Consider the following 20979-nt stretch of genomic DNA (forward strand, 5'->3'; position numbering starts at 1 on the left):
CTGCTGCTTATTACCCTTTTATTGCTCGCTTTTATCAGCCAAGTTGCTGAGGAAGTCGATCTGTAGAAATTCCTTTGCATCCCGCAGACATATTCCCACCCTCTTTCCTATCACCCTGGTAAACCCTGCAGAGATGGGTATGGAAACTAATTGTCTACTATCTGGAGCAAAGAAAATAAAGGAATAAAACCAGGAGAGCATTGCTCCATGCAAGCCAAGCTTCGTGCCCTTCCCAGACCTAGGGAATGGCCAAGGCTATCAAGAACTGTTCAGAAAGGAGGCTTGGGTGCTTTTGCTGCCTAGGAAAATGAGAATCAGTGAACGGCCTGAGATGAATCAGGGTGAGAGGAAAGCTTGCCAAAAGTGGTTAGTAGTGTATTGCACAACAAATGCAGAAATGCTTTAGGGAGAGAATTCCCAAAACAGCTTCAGCATTATGATAAAACACTTCAACACTATTGCAGAAAAAAAAAAGGAGAAAACTTGAGCTAAACTTTTAAAGATTTGGGCAGTGTAGGAGCAGAGGGATGGCTATGCTGGCTCAGACCAAAGTCCAGAAGCCCCAGATTCAACCTCTGCCAGAGCCAACAGGAGCTGCGCAGACAGAAGCACAGAAGAATTGTCCCATGATTCTTTCCCAGTCCACTTTCCCAGCTTCCAGCCATCCGTGTGTCAAGGACTTCCTGAGCTGCCAGCGCTGTCCTTGAATCTAATAGCCCCCAATGGACTTGTTTCATGTGATCTCATTCCAGCCATTCTTTGAGCTCGTGCAGCCTCTCGGCATCTGCCGGTCCCCAGCAGGGAACAGCAGGGCACGGAGCATCACTCAAAGCATTGGCAGCCAATGCTATGGACATCCTGGGAAAAGGGACCAGCAGCCCCAGCCCAGCTGGGGCCAAGAGTGCAAAACCCAATAACTTGGGCAAAAAGGTGGCTTGGAGCTGGTTTAGACCCCTATTGGAACTAGATGATCTTTGAGTCCCTTCCAGCCCAAGCCATGCTATGATTCTATGATATCCTCAGCAGTCTCAATAGGAGCTCGAGGGGGCTAGCTCCTTTTGCAAGTTGTCAGCATGCAACAGACAAGCACGTATCACAACTTCTAAAAGTGTCTGAGTATGTTCTGGCACACAGGCACGTCCCAGCTGGAGAGCACGGATGTGTTTTTTTTCTTTTGGAGTCAGTGAGTGAATTTCGGTCTCACTGAGGCCAATGGGAATTTCTCCAGTGACTTCAGCCTGCCTCTATCAGTGATGACAACTGGCTTGGAGCTGAAGAAAAGAGTTGGACAAAGTTGGTTTGGGGGCATGAATGCAGAGTTGGCAGGACTGAAATATTTTACAAATTCCTCTTGGTTTGGTGGAAAACAAACGTCAGGAAGAGTAAGAAAATGTCTCCAAGAACTATTATAGCTCTTGTTTTAGAAGCTTGCTAAATGTAAATGCCTGTCTTCCCTCACATTTTTTCTTGCTTCAAATGGCTTTCCAAACAGCCATTCCACCATTTGTTAGAAGTAAAAACCACCATTTCTTGGCACAATCCTCGTCTTTGTGCGTCTGTGTTAGTGCGCATCTGTGCCTACTGCTCTCTTTATTCACCTAGCTGCACAGATGTTTGACGACAGGATTCTCTTCTTTGTCCCAGAGCTCACTGAGGACAGTGCAGATCTCTGCCCTTTCCCCTTTGCCTTTCAAATCCTCCATTGCTCATGGTCTTAATCAGCAGGGCAGGGAGCAAGAAGCCACTCCCTGAAACTGTGATGACGGAGCGAAGTCCTGGGATTTTGGGGACCTCCATCCAGGAGAAGACATTCAGAGCAAGTCTGGTCATCTTGTGTAGCTGGAAAAGGCTCCTTCCTTTCCACCTGGCTGTGGCCAGCAGCAGTGGAAGAGGTGTACATACACGCTGGGCCAATGGCAGAGCCTGTGCCGTGTGGTCCCAGTGATGCCATGGATGCAGCCCAGTGAGGCTTGCACCCCGACCAGCCTTGAAGCCCCTTGCTTGCCACTGAGCCTCCTAATGTTATACGACAAACAATTTCCTTCCTAACTTCACATTACCTTACTCTAGAAACTGAAGCATTCTAACAGTTTTAAATGATCCCATAGAAAATGTTCCGATTTTTCTCTCACTGTTTATGAAACCTTTTCACCCTACGTCCTTCCCTGCACAGTTGGTGGTGAATCTTGCTCGTATGCATCTTGCTTTGCCTGCAGCATTCCATGTGATTGCAGCCTGCAGCAGCACGGCCCTCCATCCTGAGCTGCTGTGACAGGATGCACACACGGTATCTTCCCAGAGCCCCGCTCCATTTGGACGATGCACCTTTCCAAGGACGTGAGGGAGCACTGGATCAGTGGGTACTTCTCTTTGGGCTCCCTCCACAGATTCTAATCTGCAACTCACAGCCAAAACAGGCTTCATTTCCCTCATGTGGCTTCTTTCATAGAATCATAGAATTCTTGAGTTGGATGGGACCATGAAAGGCCACCTCATCCAGCTCCCTGCAATGAACAGGGACACCTACAGCTCCATCAGGTGCTCAGAGCCTGGTCCAGACAGAGCTGAGTTTCAGCTGTTTCTCCCGTGCTCAAAAAGCTGCTTTTGGCACTGCTTCGATTGGCAGATGAGGTGCTTGTGCTCTCCCACATTCACAGAGGCGCAGTGTGACCCCACGCCTCCCGGCTCTGTGCCACCGCCGTGTGTCTCCCTGTTGTGCTCTTGGGGAATGGGGTAGATAACGTACCCAGAAGCACAGGAGTGGAGAGCTCAGACTAAACTCCCTCTGCACAAGTGAGGGCTGGCACTGCTGGAGCACACCTCGGTGGCATCGTGCAGGTGGTGGCAAAGCGGGGGCTGGAGCACAGCGTGAGGCCGGGGGGCTCTGACCCATCTCCCCTGTGCACCTCCCCAAAGCATTCTGAACTCCCTCTGGCTGATGCGTGCGATGAGACCCCTCACACGCGGCACAGCCAAAGCCTGTGCTGCAGGGAACATGGCTGCTTGCCAGCAGGAAGGAGCCAAGCACGCTTCTCTCCCTCTTTCTCCCATGATTTACAGTTTCAGCAGCTGGATGCCGAATTCATCTGTCTCTGCAGTGAGGCAGGACCAGTCTGGAGCTGGTGCGTGCGGAGGGGAGAGGTGACGGGGAGGGTGGTGACGGTGCTTAGGGCTCCCTCTGGGTCTATGGAGGGTGAGGACTGTTTCAACAGATCCGCTGTGAATGAAGAATGTGTGAAAGCTGCTGCACCCGAGTGCAAGCACCCCTTCCTCTCTGAGGTCCTACACGCTCAGTCATCAGTTCCCCAGGAGGAGGCTTTCGGGGGCTGAGGCTCCCTGCCAGCCAGCCAGAACGAGCAGTAAGTCACAAAGGCATCACTTTGCCAAACACAGCCCCACTGTACAGATCAGAGATAAAATTCCCCTCGACTCTGGCACAGCCAGCTTCCGGCATTCCCCAAATGCTGTCCCACAAATCCGTGTGCCCCCACTGGGGTGAGTGCACGCAGTAGAGCCCCACTGCGAGTGCGGCATCTCCGGGCCCCCCGGAGCGGAGCCCCGCAGGATGCCGGCTGGGGCCGGGGCTGGGTGCGGGTCCCGGATCTGTGCACAGGGACAGGCTGGGGGCTGCGAGAGGGCGGCACGGGCTGACTGCCGGGAGCTGCCGCCGCACTTATAGGAGGAGCGGCCGCAGGACCCTCCCTGTCCCGCAGACGCAAGCTGGGCGGTGGCCCCGGTTAAAGGGGAAACTTGACAGCGCCGCGCCCGCTCCGCTGCGTGCTGCCCGCTCCGCTCCGCCGCTCCCGGCTCCGCGACGTGAGTACGGCCCCGGTCCGGGACGGGGACGCGGGAGGACCTCGGGGCGCTGAGGGTCCCCGGGGTAGATGGATCGGGACAGACTAGCCCGAGAGAAAGGGTCCGAGGTAGCTCTGTGGGGAGAGGGACGCGCCCCCACCCCGGGGATCCCCGGGAGAGATGGGAGAGGGAATGCTTCCCCGGAGGAGCGGGGCCGGAGGGGCTGCCCGGCGGTCCCGTGTGGAGATGGGCTGGGACCTCTCCACCCGGCGGAGAGGGGCCGGGAGAGACACCTCCCGGGGGGCACGAAGGGGAGATGGAGCGGGGAAGCACCCCCACCCATCTAGGGGAGAGCAATCGCAGCCCCCCCGGGGGAGAGAGGCCGGGGGAGCCCCCCGGCGCTCCTCAGGGGAGCGGGGCAATGGATGCTCCCGGTGAGAGGGCTCGGGGGAGCCCCCGGAATTTTGTGGGAGATGAAGGCGAGGAGCCCTCCTCGCGGGGAGAAGGGCTGGAGGACCCCGGAGCTCCGGAGCTCGGGTGCCCGCCCCGTCGCGGGGCTCGGGAGGAGCCCGGAGCTGTGCCCCAGCATCCCCGCCCCGGGCCGGGGCTCCCGGCAGGACGGGCTGGCTCTACCGCCGGCGGAGCGCCTCCTGCTGCCCTTGGGGCTGCGATCCGCACACACAGGCGCACATACATAGACACCCACATGCTCAGCAGCATCTCCCTCTCCTCGTCCAGTTGTGCCCGAGACCACCGCCAGGATGCTGCTCTTGCTGTTGGGGATCATCGTGCTCCACGTCACCGTGCTGGTGCTCCTCTTCGTCTCCACCATCGTCAGCGTAAGTATGGCACCGAGGCACTGGGAAGGACGGAAGGTGTTAGTTTTATTTGTGGTTCATTTTCCAGCCCAGCTTTCTGCAGGAAAAGTTTATTTCCCGACGACTGCCTTGCTAGCAGTGGGATTTTGTGTATTTTGCACTGAAAACTCTTCCTCTCATTCTGCCATCAGATGGGTGGGAGCTGGGTGCAGCCGGGGGTGCTCAGTGCATCCACATTGTGTGTGTGCTCACATCACCCAAACCGCATCCATGTGGGCGAAACCGTGCTGCTAACGGGCTCAGCCTGCAGGACCAGTACAGCCAGTCAGAGCAAAACGGAGCAGAGTGGGACTGGTTGGGTACTGCGGCCTCAGCACCAGCAGTTTTGCTCTCCAGATGTGCTCTGCTGGGGCTGTGAGATAGGGACAGCGTCTCCTCGAGATGTCCAAGCTGTGAGCTCTGCAAACAGTGGAGTAATGAGGGCCGGGTGCTGCGTGGGTCTCCCAGCACTTTTCTCAGCCCGGAGCCCAGTCAGGTTAGAAAGAGGTTTGACTTCGTTTTAGAACACAGCGGTTTTGTGGAGCTGGTGAGCTTCAGTCTTGCTTCACCACGTTCTTTCCTTTCCTTTTTAAATTCTTTTTTGGTAGTAGCAGCAGTGGAAGAATTTACAAAAACCTTCCGAGTCATTAGGAATCACGTGGCAGCATTCATATCGCCCGGCCAGGCGGCGGGACGCAGCGGGGAGGGGAGCGCGCGTCCCCCACGGGACCTGGCCCGCGTTTAAAGGGAATAAAGAGCTTCTGTTTTTTTTCTGCCGTTGAGGCCAAAGCAGCAAAAAGCAAATACGAGTATTTGCTCTGCAAACCTCTTCCTAAAGAAAAGCCCGTGGTTGGGAGCGCAGGGTGGTGGCCGGGGTGCGTGGCTCCTGCTCACGGGGCTGCATCTCATTGCAGCAATGGCTCGTGAACGGCGGGCAGACGGCGGACCTATGGCAGAACTGCACCTCTGGGACCGGTGCCATCATCCAGTGCCTGACATCATCCACAAATGGTGAGTGCCCCCCGGCTGTCGCTGCTGCCACTGCCCCTTGGGGCAAGTGAAACTGAGGGGGATCGGCCTTTGCAGGTGGTTTGTGGGCACATCTGGGCTCAGCTGGCAGAGGTGTTCTTTGCTGGGTGGAGGGTGATGCATGCTGGGAGGTTTTTCCATGCAAGCTGGTTTCTGAGCTTAGAGGGAGAGGAGTTCCTGCTGGGATGTGGAGCTCCCAGGCACCTGGGAGTAGTCATAACTCCAAATGTGTGTGTGGAGATTCAGAGCAGTCTGTGCCTCAGTTTTCCCAGGAGACAGGGCTGGTGTCGGTGGTGTTTGTTTTCAGTTAGCCTGGCTTCATTTTCCCAGTGAAATCAGTGGAGCAATCCATGGACCATACTGGTGCCACTGGGAGCACAGTCACACTGCCACTGCCCTGTTCCAAAAGTGTGCTCCTGGCGCAGGAGCCAGACAATGCACCGTGGTCCTGGTGTGGCCATACAGAAGGGTCTAGTAGTGATAGGAGATGGCTGGGGATGTGGGGGCTCGTTGTTCACCCCCATCTGCAGCCTGCTGGTACCCATGGGTGGGGGCTGATGCTCTGGGAGGGAGGAATGCACCATGGGGCTCTGCTGACGCCTGCTGGTGTCAGGGCCAGGAGGGAGAGCTGGAGCCAGGCCCAGGCTGGGAGCGATCCCACTGGATCATGCTGGCTCCCAGTGGAGCCCCAGCCATCCCCAGCACTGGGGTGCTTCACCACTGGGCACATGTGCACAAAAACTGCTGAATTTCTGCTTGAAAAAGGTGGAGATTTGGACCCTGGTTCATAAACACCTCCCCAGGTGTTCTGCTCTAGCAACCTGCATCGCTTGCTTTGGGTGTTTGCGGGATCACATGTGTGGTGATGACAGTGATGAGAGGGGTTTGTCCAAAATGGAGCTGAGAAGGAGCCCCCCACTTCTGAATGTCCTGGATCGGGGGAGGCTGTGTTGCGTGCTCCACTGGGACCCTCTGGGTCCTTGCCAGTGATCTCTTATCATTAAATCTCTTATCATTAAAGGGGCTGTAGGCAAGATGGGCCAAATGGGTTGGAGCAGTGGGGTTTGGTTGATAAGGTGCCACCGTGGGCAGCTCTTTGCGCGGAGCTGCACCGTGCTCAGGCCTTCATTTAAAGCTCTCTGCCCCAGCTCTTGTTTACGCTGCGCTCCTCGCGCTCTCTTTGCGAGGAATCTGCTTACTTTCAAAAATACAAACGACCCTATAGCAGCCGCCACAGACCGCTCTCGTTTCAGCCTCTCAAAGCACAGGCTGTGCGCGTTGCAGGCTGCAGAAAGCCCCAAGAATCGGTGCCTGTGCCCGTGCCAAGGACGGCGCTCAACGGTTAACGGCCACGTGCCAAGGGAGCGAGGAACCCTCGCTCCGGGCTTTGGCAGAGCTCGCTCCATGTGTGGAGGCAGCTGTTTTTCCTCCGGCCAGCAGAGTGGCCGCGGCCGTGCGATATTTCTTCCGCCGTTTTCTGGGGAAGGAGCGGTCTGAGCATAGCGCTGGAATAGGTTTGATGAGGTGGGCCTGGGCTGGCACGTTCAACACGGATGGGGATTTTTGAGGGGGGGTCATTGCGCTGAGCCCCCACCTCCCAAATTCCTCCGCTGAGCGCATCCTGGCAGGAATAGGGAGGTGGGAATGCAGGCGGGGGCTGCTGCCCACTGCTCCGCTCCACCACCGCCCGCGTGTTGCATCCATTTCTGCGTTTGCTTTTTAGATAATGCCTTTTTTTTTTTTCAAGAGGCCGAGAACTATGGAAAAAATGTTGCAATCTTTGCTTCGTTTGCACTGTCAGACATTCCTGGAAAAGACTTATCTCAGGAATTCAGCTCTGAATCCCAGAATTGTGCTGCGCTCCAGCCCCCGGCTGCTCCATCCCAATGCAGCACGGGACCGAGCTGCCCGAGTGCTCTTCAACAGATCCCACCCCCAGTTTGCAGCAGCAATATTCGTCCCTCCCCCCCCCCAAAGTGGCCTTTTCTCCCCATATCTGAGGGTATTTTTTTAATGCGGGTAAGAAGATTGTTCTACAGCACTCTATTACTCTTTCTCTGACTTTGGGAATGTCACATGCAGGGAAGCGGTGGGGACCGGCAGGGACACCCTTCTGTAACATCACGGGATGTTTCTCCTGTTGCCTCCTCCCAGTTTCTCATGTTGCTGCTCTGTGGCTTCATCATAGGCAGGCTGATGGTTTGGGGCTTTTTCAAAGCGAAAAGAAAACCCCGAACGTTGGGAAAGGCGCAGCCTGCCAATCCACGTGATGGCTGAGAGCCTGGGGTGCACTCCTGCATCTGCTGATGTGACAGCTGCAAGCAAACCACGTGTGGGTCGCCCAGAGCAGAGATGTTCCCATCAATAGGAAGCTGTTTTCTTTCAGCAATGTATTGATTTCTGCCATAACTGTGTTGCCTACAATATGAAAGGAATTTCCTCTGCTTCAAACCAGGCTTCTGTTGTTGCCTCACAAAGCACGTCTGGTACGGAGGGGTTAGGGAGCAGTACTGATTTCCCTGCTCTCAGCTATGTGAGGTCAGTTGGCCTCCCCTAGAAGAGGAGCTAAAGGAAGATGGCTTTGTGGGAGGAAACCAGGGCTGTGAAACCAGGGCCCACTACAGCATGCAGTGTTGGAGAGCCCTTAACCCAGCAGCTTTGGAACTTGAGACCCTTGGATGTCCCCATCACTCAGGTTGGGTTCACCCATCCCTGTTCCTGGGGCATGGACTTTAACTCAGCAGCACACGAACCCTCTGGAGGTCCTGAAGTGATGCATTTACCACCTCCACTTGCTCTCAAGCACAAGCCGGGAGGAGGTCAGAGTCACCCCGAGGGGCCTGGAGCCTGCATGGACATCATGCACCTGATGGAAGGTGGATGCAATGGTGCCAGCAGATTGCTGCTACCTTGGCAGCACTGGGTTTTGCCTTTTGTGAGCTTCAGTGGCCTGATGGGATGGCTGTGGTTGGTCTTGGGGCTGAGTAATGGAGATACGTTGCCAAAGAGCCGATGCCTGTTTGAATGGGCCAGCTCTGGAGAGCTGTGGAGCCTTCGAGACTTCTTGGATGGAGCTTTAAGCCAAAAGGGAGGACGGACAAGAGGAAAAGAGGACAAGAGGAGAGTGGAGTGCTTTGGGGATTTCATCTCCTTCTAAAGGAATGGCAGAAGAGGACTGGAAAGAGCTGGGAGCCTCAGTGCTTCCCACCTGTTCATTTGCACCCCTTGCAAATACCTTGGGATTTTATGACTCCCCTTTCTGGGGACAGTTTCCAGGAATACCTCACTCCATCACACCATGGTTCTTTCCAGGGAGCAGACACACGAGGACAGGGAAGAAGAGGCTGCTGGGTGCATACCCTGCTTCTCCCAGCTAGAGCGGCTTGCAGCACGGCTGGGAAGGTTCAGCTTTGTGCTGGTGGGACTGGAGCAAAGGGAGCTGCCATTCTTGGAGCTCGAAACCATTACAAACCCCAGCACTTGTGGTGTGTCCTGTCCTCCTCCTAGGCAAGGATGTGGGGTCAGTTCACGTTCCTGATCAGACCTGGAAATCTGAGGGTCTGCTTTGGATAACTCTGCTCAGAAAACACAGCTTTTGCTGCCAGACCTCAGCTGCCACCTTTGTGCTGGTGGATATTCACGTTGTTCCTGACTCTGCTGATCTTCAGCTCCCAGCACTGAAGGAGCAAGTTTGCCTTGCACATGTGATTATTCGTTTTAGTTTTGGAGCTATCATACTCTACAGTAACCTCCTTAGTGGTTGTTTCCTTCCCCAGAAGTGGCTGCATTTTGAGTGTGCAGCTTGTAAGAGGCAAGACAGATAAGCAGTGCAAGCTGCAGGTCTCAGCACACAGATGTTTTTAATGCACCGCACTAAGTTTAGTCATGCCTTGCAACAAGTGCATGAGCTGGTTGCTCAGATTAATATTCTTCCATGTGCACTTTATTCTTTCTCCTTGGCCAGGTCCCAAGAGAACTGCATGTCTCTGATGTTTGACTGGCCAGATGACGCCTGTCCTTTATGGCCCTCTGCTCCCAGCCAGGGGCACCCTTCTGCCCATCCCATCCTGTCCCATCCCATCAACCCTGCACCCCTCCTCGAGTATAAAACCTTCCTGCAAGGAAGGTGGGGATTTGCTGGAAGGGGGATGTGGACAAGCTGCTCTTCTGCTGGGGGATTCAGCTGCGATTTCTATTCTTCTAGCTTTCTTTCTTTCATCTTGCCCTTTAGGGTAGAGAAACGCATTCTTCAGCAGCCCAGGGTGAAGTCTTTTCCCTGCTGTTAGGCTGTCAGTGGCGGCGTGAGCACATGGGGGCTTGCAGAGCTTAGGGAAATTTTAGACTTTCCTTTCTAAAAGCTTCTTGTGTAATTCCTGACTGTCTGAAGGGCTGTAGGGCTGCCCATGATGTGCTCTCAGGAAGTGCTGGGTAGGCGTTATCTGTCCTTTCCACTCTGCTCCCTTTTCTTCCTCGTCCTGAAGAGCAAAGATATAAACAGAGAGCTGAAGAGACGTAGGAGAAAAATGGAACAAGCGGGTGGTGCCTGGGGAAACCACAAACAGCAGCCTGGGAGTGCCCAGCAGTGACAGCCCCTTGTGCAGTCTGTGGCACCCAGACCTCTGGGGGAACCTGCTTCATTTCAGTCCAACAGGTGGGGCCCAGCACTGATAGTGAAGGAGTTGCAAGTATTTGGGGGTGAGGAGGCAGCACTGCTAGCTGCAGTTTTAGCGGTGCTGTCTAAGGAATTAAAGGCAATTAGCTGTGTTAATACAGCTGACGTCTGTGGGCTTGGACTTGCTGCTCGCACCTGCAGCTCTGAGTAATGAGCTGGGCATCCTGGCATGGCTCTCTATGACAAAGGGGTTTTGCAAAGCCCATAAAATCATTTGCATTCAGAACCAAAAACGAGGCCTGGGGAGGCGGATGTAATTAAAAGGGCAGCTCAGCTTTCTGTCTAGACAGCCTCTGCCTAAAATAACCTGCACTTGGACATCCACCTCCGAGCAGACAGGGCTCCTCTGCGAGCCTGGTCCTGTGGCCTTTGAAATGCCAGAAGGACCTGCATGGGAGCCTTTCATCTGGAGCATGGCAATGGGATGGCAGTCAGCAGCTGGCCACCCTCTAACCCTATTTCTCTGCCCTGATCTGAGCAGTGAGTTAGGACTGGATGTGAGCATCCCCTCTGGTGCCCATGGCAGTGTGAGGCAGGGGCTTTCCTGCCGAGCCAGCATGAGATGGATAAAAAATATAGGATGTTTGGTGTGCATGTCTGTGTGAAAACCGCACTGGCATTTCCTGAAGTGACAGAATTGATAGTTCTGTCCTAACGAATTGCAGCAACTGCTGCATGCGGAGATAAACCCAGCGGCACTGGAACAAGTGGAATGCAGCAGCTCTTCAGCCAGGCACGTTGATGCTACGGAGTAATTTGGCATGGGGAGCATGGGAAGGAGGGAAGGAAAAAGGCTGTCTGCAATGAGCAGAGGCCGCGCTGGGTGGTTTCTGTCTGCTTTCGTGAGCAGGGACTGCATTTGTTCTATTGTACGAACAGCAGGAGGCCAAACGCAGAGACAAGAGGTAGGATTTATGGGCTGAAGTCAAACAAGACAGACATTACTAAATTGCACAGGATGTTCCCTGCGGGCATGGATTTGCTATTCTCTCGTGGAGCCTGCTGGAAGGGCTCAGGCGTGTGTCGTCATCACCATCCTGGCATGAGTCTGCACCGCGCTCCCTGGTGCAAATTCAGCTCTCAGTGCTGCTGGAGGGGGCGAGATGGGGAAGCGCACTCACCTCTGCTCTGCGCACTGTCGAAGGGCCTCATTTGCTGCACCGAATGTTGAAGGTTGCTAAGCCAAAGCATAGCTGTTTTTGGAAGTTCTGCTGTGTTCCAGCCATCTTTTTGCAGAAACGCTCTTTGCTGTAGAATCCTGTTCCTTGCAGTGTGCAGCCTGGGCAGCATAGCGGGTGGGAGTCAAATGGTGGCAGGAGCACGTGTCTGATTTTCCTGCTGAATGAATTGGTGTCGTACCATTGAAGACCACTCAAGATCTGCTAGAACACTAAAAATATCCATTATGAGCTCAAAGAAAGGCGGTGATACTTGTCAGCATGGCCCCATCTGGGTGGTGAGCAGCACTGCCTCTTTCTGTCTGACTGTAGCAGTTCATGTGATAGAGAGGCATTTCGCTTGCTTATTTACATATATATTTTTTTACATGGGAGTTACACACCCACGAGGCCTGGAAATAGCTGGGCAGTGACTCACACAGGGGCTGGTTCAACTGGTCGGCTCTGGGACAGAGCTGCACTTGGCAGCTGCTGCTGGCTCCTTCTAGCAGGTTTGCCACACAAGGGCAGGGAGGTTTGCACTCGCTCTGTGTTTACTCTGCTTCTGAGCGTGGCTGGCTTGCTGTCTCCCACCTTGCTGCACGTGGCTTTGGTGTTCTTAGTACAGCTGAAATGCACTTCTAGTATAAGTGCATTTCAGCATTCCCCAAGAAGCACATGGCCCTGTCGTTCCTTTTTCTAGCATGCTGGTCCATGCACATGTTGTCCAGAATCCCCAGACAACATCACACTGAGTGTAGCCATGCAGAAGCATCACTGGGACCAAGGAGCCGCATGGGGTGTTAGGACTGTGACATAGAAATGATGCTGTGGTAAAGGCTTGCTGTCACTGATGCCCAGACTGAGGTCTCTGTCTGTTTTTCCCCAGAATGGTTGCAGTCTGTCCAAGCAATGATGATCCTCTCCGTCATCTTCAGCGTCTTGTCCCTCTTCCTGTTCTTCTGTCAACTCTTCACGCTCACCAAGGGCGGGCGGTTTTACCTTACCGGGATCTTCCAAATCCTTGCTGGTAAGTGGGAGCTGATCAATGGGGATGGGTGTGGAAATGCACTGGGGATGGGATTTCAAGCAGAGGAGAGGGAAAGCGAGTGCTTTCCTGAGTACAGAAGCAGGAGGGCAGCCAAGCTGGCTCCTTGAATGGAAGAGGGTATGCATAGTGTGGATCCATAGAGCTCTTCTATCTCTATGCCGGTGTCCAGCTGCCAGGGGATGTTGTGCATCCAAATTTCTGGCTGTGCTTCCCTGGAGGGCTGCTGCCCCAGCTGGGGAGATGTCGGGGGGCAAGAGAGGAGTACTCGGGGTCCCATGGCTTGGGGTGTGCACTGCCGGTGCTAGTGTTGGGTCCCACCATTGCTGGGCTGGGCAAATTGCAAATGTACTGCAGCTGCTGGTGTTTGGGGATGTAGTGACGATCCTGTTTTGGCCAAAGAGGACCCAAGGATTATTTATACACTTGCCATAAGGGGCTGGTGCTTTCCCCCTTTTCGAGGAGCTGCTCGAGCATGCAGGGTGAGCCAGCTGCCTTTGAACTGTCAGCTGCTATTTTTAACTCTTAAGAAGTCAGCGCTGGAAACGAGCCACAGTTCGTGTACTACGTTGCAGTTCTCCAAATATAGATGCTGCAAAAGCACTGGCTCCGTTTGTGTTTCCACGTATGAAACCAGTGCAGAGGATTTTCAAGTGTTCAAGCTAGAAAAAGTAAATTGCTCAAGGAGGTTCTGGCTAACGTATGAGCCTAACACCCAGCTGCCTGGTGAGGAGGCTCGTTGTCTAGGAGAGCTTTAGAGGTGCATCTGAAAACCACTGTATGTTCTGCTGCTAAATCATGGAAAAATTCACCCACTGAACTTCAGATAGGGCATCCTCTACGTGACTGGCCACTGCAGTTCAGGAAAAGTTTAGAGTTAGCCTCTTCTAGCAAACACAGCATGAATTCTATTATAAGAGTTTCTGCTTGGCCATAAAGCAAAGGAAGAGTTCATATCAGTTCATCTCTGGGAAGACAGATGTGATGAAATATATTACAGCCATGGAGACAAGGAGAGGAAATGGGCATTAATAAAGCAATTATCTGCCCGAGAACTTGTCTAACCAATATGGGAGCAGAAGCCTGCTCTCTCCTAAGTGACTGCTGGTGCATCCTCATTGGCAGCAGAGAAACTGGGAGGGTACTCTCCTGTCCGTGCTGTGCTGGGTGTCCTAGAGGGAAGCAGCATCAGGATGCAGACCTGTTGCCTCCTTCCTTGGGTCAAATCCTTCTCCAGCCCAGTATAGAGGTCAGGAAAAGTGGGAGCTGATCTCCACACAGCTTTCCCATGGCCTGGAGGGCAGTAGGCAGAAGTTTAGATGGACCGCACAGGGGTGGGAACTGGTGTCCATCCTTGCTGTGATGCTGAATTTGAGCTCTGTAGGCTGTGCTCACCTTGTAGGAGGTTTCATCTGGTGGTACAGACAGAGCTGGTCAAGGAGCTGAGCTTGACATGGTCTTCTCACAGTTTGATGGAAAAATGCAGAGGACTTCCCTTGCCTGGGAAGTGATGGGAAGGCTGCTTCTGGAGCCTTCCAGGAGGCTGAAGCCTCCTTCTGGGGGCTGCAGCTTGGCAAAGCCAAGGGTCTGGCCAGCAGCACTGCTTAGCTTCAACTAATGGGTGATGAGGATGGGACCGCTGGGTGCTGTGGGGTGTCAAAGCCAAGCCAGTGGTGCCCTTAGGGAGCAGGAGCAGAGGGCAAAGATTGGTGGCTGCTCCAACTGAGCGGAGGTGAGTAGGTAGAGGCAAGAAAAGATGCACAAGGTCAGCTGGGTGTGTTGGGCAGAGCAGGATGCATCCCCAGCACTTTGTTCACACTGCTTGGATCCATGGGAGGTCTGGCTGGGTTTTCTCTGTTGGGATTTCATCCATCAGAGGTACCAAAGGCCCTGGACAGCTCTCCCTCTCCTGCTGCTTCTGTCCAGTGGATCCATCATGGTGTACTCATCCATAGCAACTTCCAACAGTGGAAATCCAGGGTTTGGCCCAGCTTCTCCATCCCTCTCCCCAACCCCAGCATCACTCAGGCTGCCAGCTGGGTTGTCACTATGCACTGCCCTGCAGAAACTAGGTTCAGGGATTGTTTGACCTCCTGGTCTGTCAAGGCAAGACTGGAGCTTGTTCTTAAAATCAGGCTCCAAAGTGGTGCTGCATTTTCCTTGCATCAGTGCAACAGCTGAGTGCAGCTGGCCTTCACTTCCTCAGCATATTCCCCAGGCCAAACTCAGTGCAGATGCTGCAGATATGCAATTGTAGCCATCACCTCCAATTTTGCCAAATTCCTCCCATAGACAATCGCCGCTGTATGTTCTGCAGTCTGTAGGTGACCAGCGTGGCTGCATGCCTGCTCTCAGTCCCACCAGCATTTGCAGACAATTGTTTTGTTCTCTTTGCATGGGCTGGGCAGTGGGAGTTTGCTCTCGTGCTCAGAGAATGGAAAGTGCCCCAGTGGCGCGTTAATGAAACGTATTCCCACTTCTGCACTTTCACAGAACAAAGGAGCAGTGTCAAGTGGAATTACTGCTCAAATATCACTGTGGTTCGATGTAGGTGGTCCCGAGATCTGTGCAGGGGATGTGGTGCTGACAACAGCCCAGCAACTGTATAATAGAACTGCTGCGATGGACTGAAAGAGCTTGTTTTCAGGGAGAAATAGTGGTGGCTTTGTGTCGGCACTGGGCAGTCCTCAGTGCTGAGGGGTTGTTTTTGCAACAAAGCTAAAACACTGCCCACTGGAGCTGATGTCCTGTGGCTGGCTGGGAGCACGGGGGACAGGGACAAACTTTGTGTTGGAGAGTGGGGTCTGCAGGGGGGGAGGAGAGGAGCAGGTTCTGCTTGTCCAGAGCCATGGCAGGGACTTGGTGGCCTCCAGATGCACTTGCATGAGCACATGCTAACCCAAAATAATAATGTGGCTTGTGTCTGCAGCAGCTCTGGTTGGATGGCTTAGGCTACAGTTAGGGTTTTCAATGGGACGCTCAGGGTGGCCAGTTTGGTCTGGAGCAGCAGCCCAAGGGGTGGGTTAACCCAGGGGATGCTCACACCTTGCTTGCTCCAGGGGCTGCTGCCTTGTTGCTCAGAGCCTGGTAATGATATCCCTACTCACCTGCAGCCAGGGACCACAACATTACGACGTTCCATATCCCAGTTTGCAAGCGAGCAATAGAAAAAGCCATTTTCCATGCTGGTATTGGGCATTATCCTCTCCAGCATGTCCAGCTGTGGGTTTCCATCTGGGAACTGCTGCTCACCCCATTCCCTGTGCGCTTCCCTGCAGGGCTCTGCGTGATGAGTGGTGCAGCCATCTTCACAGTGAGGCACACGGACTGGCATGAAGCCTCAGAAAACACCTCCTATGGCTTCGCCTATATCCTGGCATGGCTGGCCTTCCCCCTGGCCCTCGCCAGCGGCATCATCTATGTCATCCTACGGAAGCGCGAGTGATGCCGTGCGAAGTGCAGCTGGGGCACCGATGACACGCACGGAGGAGATGGAGGCGGGGGAAAATAGACGAGAAAACGGAAAAGAAAATTAACAAAAAAAAAAAAAAAAAAAAAGGAATAAACCCTCCCACCAAAAACCAAACCAAACCCAACCGACCCCAAAAGGAAACACTCAAAGGGTTACTTGTTAATTGAAGATGTATATAGTATCTATGGTTTAAAAAACCTATTTATAACACTTTTTACATATATGTACATAGTATTGTTTGCTTTTGTTGACCATACGCTATGTTTTAAAGCCTAAAGAAAGTGCCTAAGGAATTATTACTCCTAACAGTGTAACAAGAGCGCGGTGATTTCTCTCTCATGCAAAACCCTCTTTGATCTGAACTCTCCTTTCCCACCCCAGCCTCAGCTGAGCCCTGGGACCCCCAGCTCTGGCTGCTCTTACACTGGCACAGAGCAGTGCTTCTCCACTGGAGTTTTGCCTGCTGGTGTCAGCTAGAGGCTTGGTCCCCGCTCCTCCCGCCTGCTGTGATTTGGCAGCTGGGGTGCCAGGGCCGGTGGAGGCACTTCCAAAAGGTTCTAAGGGTTTCGGAGCAAGGAATTGCCCAAAGTGCCTAAATGACTTATTGCCCAAGTCCCACTGCCTTCCCACCACACCCACTGAGATTTTGGGCTTTTAAATCACTTAGGTTGAATGCAATCAAGCAGGGGCTGTGCCCCCTCTCTGTGTGTGCTGGTTGCACCCCAAGCATGGGTACTCCCATCACGAAATGCGCATTATCCTTGCATGGAGCTAGAGTGCCAATGAGCAGGAAGCAAACCCAGTATATCTATGAAATCAAATGCCAGATGTATGAAATGGTGCTATCTATTTACCATTCCTTATACTGCTAGCAATTTAACCTTATTCACTGGAAATTCAGCTAACAATCTTGAGGTAAACAACAACAAAGCTAGAAACGAGAAATAATTCTGTGTAATATAAATGAGCTTATAACTGCTTTTGTACTTAGATGACTTACTCTTACTATTATTTTTAATAAAGCATTTATAACCAAGGTTCCTTTTCCCCCCGTGGTCAAGAGGAACAGAAGCAGCTCTGGCTGGAGCCCCACCGGCCCAATGCTAGAGCGCGATGTCTGTCCTCTGTCTGTGCGTCAGAGATGTGTCTGGCAATGAACGGGCACCTGCGCAGACCCCAGGCTGCCTCCTGAGGACTCCAGACACTGTGTTGTTGTCGTTTTTGTTTCATTTGGGTTTTTCTTTTCTTTTTTTTTTTTTTTTTTTGCTTTGCTTTTCTGATTTTATACCGACTGTGTGGACTAAGAAGCAATGAAATAAAAGTCAGAATAACTCCGTTGCTTCTGCTTTCGGCGTTTTTGCGGGTTAGAGCCTAGCTGTGCTCCACCAGCCTGCTTCCACAGCCATCCCACCAATGGGCTTGCTGATGCCATGCAGCAGATTTTGGGCTCAGTTCACCTGCTGAGATGGACCATGAGCTCGCCAGGCTGCCCGGTAGGCAGACATGCTGTGTCAGAAGAGGGATGCATCAGTGGCATTGGTGGTGAGATCATGGCCTGAGCTCAGCACCCTGTGCTCGCTCCTGCTCATCCTTCTTGCTATGCTCTAAAATGTCCCTGTGATATGGCCACCAAAGCCAGCAGAAGGCAGCAGGAGAATGCTCCTGAGCAGGGTGTTTCAGGTCAGCACCAGCTGCTGGGGTGTTGGCCAGCTCTGCCATCCTGCACAAACAGCAGAAGCCTTTCAGCCCCGTGCACTGAAACACCCAGAGCATGGGGGTGCAATGATGGTCAGGGAAACAGCACATTGTAGGCAGCGTGTGCAGCCTTCATGGCTGGCACAGAAACATTGCGTTTATGCTCACTCATTCATTTGGCTATTAAATATCCGAGCTGATGTAGCAACTGGTCCTGGCACAGACACAACGGCTCTCGCAGCACTGTGTGCTGAGGCTGATTGCTGACACCAGGCCAGGTCAGATGCCCAAAACCCAGCCACGTCCCCGGGGAGCAGCAGGAGGTGCTCTGCAGCTTTGCCACTCAGCTTCACCTGTCAGCCCCGCACCCTGGGGCTGCAGGGACCCCTGGCCACAGCTTCCAGTGGGGATACTTCCCTGGGTGATCATTTTGGGGTGCTCTGGGGACATCCAGGAGGAGATCTCGATTGCCCATAGGGCCCCTGTGAACTGCAGCCCCGGGCAGGTGGCTGTCCCGTATCACACCAGGCCTGGCACCGTGCTCCCAGCAAGGACACAGATGTCCCTTCCCAACTCAGCTGAGGAGCACTCAGGAACACAGGCGGTGCTTTTCGAAAGGGAAAACAAAGCACGGGGTTGGATCTCCTGTGGAAAGGACAGCTCCAGATCGGTGTGCCTGTGTGGAAGGTCCAAGGCGGAACGAGCACCCATTTCCCACCAACACGCCTCAGGTTGGGCAGGAAAGCAGCAGAATCCGGTCGTGGCCTCGGACGGCCTCTTTTGAAAATTTTGGCCTTAACTCAGCCAACTCGGGCCTCCCAGGAGCCTCGGGGGGGGGGGCCACGGGCGGAAGAGGGGAACGACGGGGCGGGTTTCGGTCCCGCCCGGCTCCGTGCGGGCGCCCAGCGCGGGGCGGGGCCGCCACCCGGCGGCTGCAGCCGGCACTGCCGCGGGATTGGGCCTGGGCCCGGGCCTGCCCGTGTTACCTGGGCGTGCCACTTCCACTACCACTGCCCTTGCTGCCCAGGCGTGGGCATACTGCTGCTGCCCAGGGCTGCCACTGCTGCCTGACTGCAGCCCCAGAGCTCTCTCCTCCCACCTCCTGCTCAGGCCGGACCATCACCGACGCTAAGGTAAGATGGGCCGTGTTTCAGGCTGAGCCTTGGAACTTACAAATGCAAGCGTGTATTGATATTCGCCTCCTACTGAAGAAGCCTGAATGCCAGCCTGAGCATCCCATGACACTTGCTCCTTGTTCTGCCGTACAGCTATGGTGAGTGCCCTCTGAGCCCCAGCACTGGTGTCTGTCTGGTGGACGTGGAACCACCAGTACCCAACGTGGAGGTACCTCCTCCAACTCGGACGATCCATTCATAGAATTGTCACCCGAAATCCCAGAAGAAAACTCTCTAACTCCAGTGTGGTGTTAGAAAGCAGCATTCCTTTATTCCTCACAGTATGTGCCAGGCAACTTGACAAGCAAGTGCGCCCTATCATAAATACATGCTGATGTCTCTTTGGGCATGCTCAGTGGTATCTGGGGTGGTCAAGTGCCCACCTACTTCTTCCCCATTTTTCACCATCAGCTTCATCACTGAGGCCTTTGACTCACTTTCATCCACTTTGGAAAGTGACCATTGCTTATTAGGCCATAGTGAGCAACTTTTTAAAACAGTGTATGTGGAACCAGAGGAAAATGTCCTTGCACCTTTTGAGGCAAAAGATAAAAGTATTCTATTATGACCCCAGTGCTTCTCGTGAGACAAAATCATTGAGGCAAAAGATGAAAGTATTCTATTATGTCCCCAGTGCAAAATTATTGAGGAAAACAAGACTATTCACCCACTAAATTTGGAAAGTTTTAGAACTATCACTCACAGATTCCTTTTGCTAAACTAATATATTGGTTCTTAAACTAATGTACTAATCCCCATTGCTAATCAAATAATCCTATATCAGAATCATAGAATCATTAAGGGTGGAAAAGTCCTCTGGGATCATCAAGTCAAACCCCACCCCATCCCCACCATGCCACCGACCATGTCAGTGCCAGATCTCCACGGTTCTGGAACACCTCCAGGGACGGACACTCCACCACTTCTCAGGGCAGCCTGTGCCAGTGCATCGCCACTCTTTTGGAGAAGTACTTTTTTCTTAATATCCCACCTGACTCCCCTCTTCCAACACAACTTGAAGTCATCACCTTTCTTTCTATCGCTGTTACCTAAGAGGCCGACCCCCACCCCTCCACAACCTCCTGTCAGGAAGTTGTAGAGAGCCATAAGGTCTTCCCTGTGCTTCCTCTTCTCCAGACTGACCCATTCCAGTTCCCTCAGCTGCTTCCCATAAGACTTCTGCTCCGAACCCTTCACAGCTTCTTTGTTCTTCTCTGGATGCGCTCCACCCATCCCACATGAGGCTCTCCCAGCTCATGAAATGACAAAAGACATTAAGGCAGGACCCGGCATTACTGTCCCATCAGCTGTGTGCACACTTTGAGTTAAATGAGAATCAAAAATTTCAGTGCACCCTGGGGCTGCAGCCCAGTTAAAATCAAGGTAGTCCATAAAACAGCTAGCTGAACGGAACAGCAGCAATATGGGAGAAGTGGCAAAGAGGGGTGAAAAAAATATGGGGGAAGTTTCTTTAATGTGTGTTGTATCATAAAAGCAATTGTTTAAATAGCTTTTCTAGTGCTCTCAGCAGTAAATACTTCTGAAAAATGTGCTGAGCAAATCTCATCTTCCTCTTTCATTTACTGCCTTGTAAATTGAAAAAATTATGGTAGGAATAAAAATACATGCTGCCTGGGAGCAGCTGTCCGCTTTGCAATGCAAGGATAAAGCCGGACGGTGGCACCGCAGAGCCATGGATCCCTGAGCAGAGGGACAGGGCTCAGCGTTCTCCCGAAGGTGCTCCAGTCCCTGGTCACACTCTTGGCTGTGGTCTCCCAATGAAGAAGCCAGGCACCACAAGCTAATCCAGCCTCTGTAAGACCGCAGCAATGGCCAACATCTTGCGGAAACACGTTTCTTAACGACCTCAAGGCAATTGGCAAAGTGGCCAAGCTAGTTAGCAATGTGCAATTAGTTATCTTGCACAATCTGCATGGAGGAAGCAGTGTGGGCAAGTGACCTTGGCACTGCGGATCAGCACTGATACAAGTCATCTTTTAATCATTTTTCTACCTTGGCTGACGCTGTGTATGCAGACACTGAAACTCCACGCTTTGAAACCAGGAGATGCCTGAGATG

At 53.2% G+C, this 20979-nt stretch overlaps 1 protein-coding gene across 1 annotated transcript; it reads left to right on the plus strand.

Annotated features, from left to right (window-relative positions):
* On the plus strand, positions 3684-17066 carry PMP22 (peripheral myelin protein 22). Its single transcript, XM_021415237.1, has 5 exons — positions 3684-3816; positions 4534-4634; positions 5567-5663; positions 12400-12540; positions 15837-17066. The coding sequence occupies exons 2-5, from the start codon at positions 4557-4559 to the stop codon at positions 16001-16003; spliced, it is 483 nt and encodes a 160-aa protein (XP_021270912.1). The 5' UTR covers positions 3684-3816; positions 4534-4556; the 3' UTR covers positions 16004-17066.

Source organism: Numida meleagris, chromosome 17, assembly GCF_002078875.1.
Source record: "Numida meleagris isolate 19003 breed g44 Domestic line chromosome 17, NumMel1.0, whole genome shotgun sequence".
Taxonomy (NCBI): Eukaryota; Metazoa; Chordata; class Aves; order Galliformes; family Numididae; genus Numida; species Numida meleagris.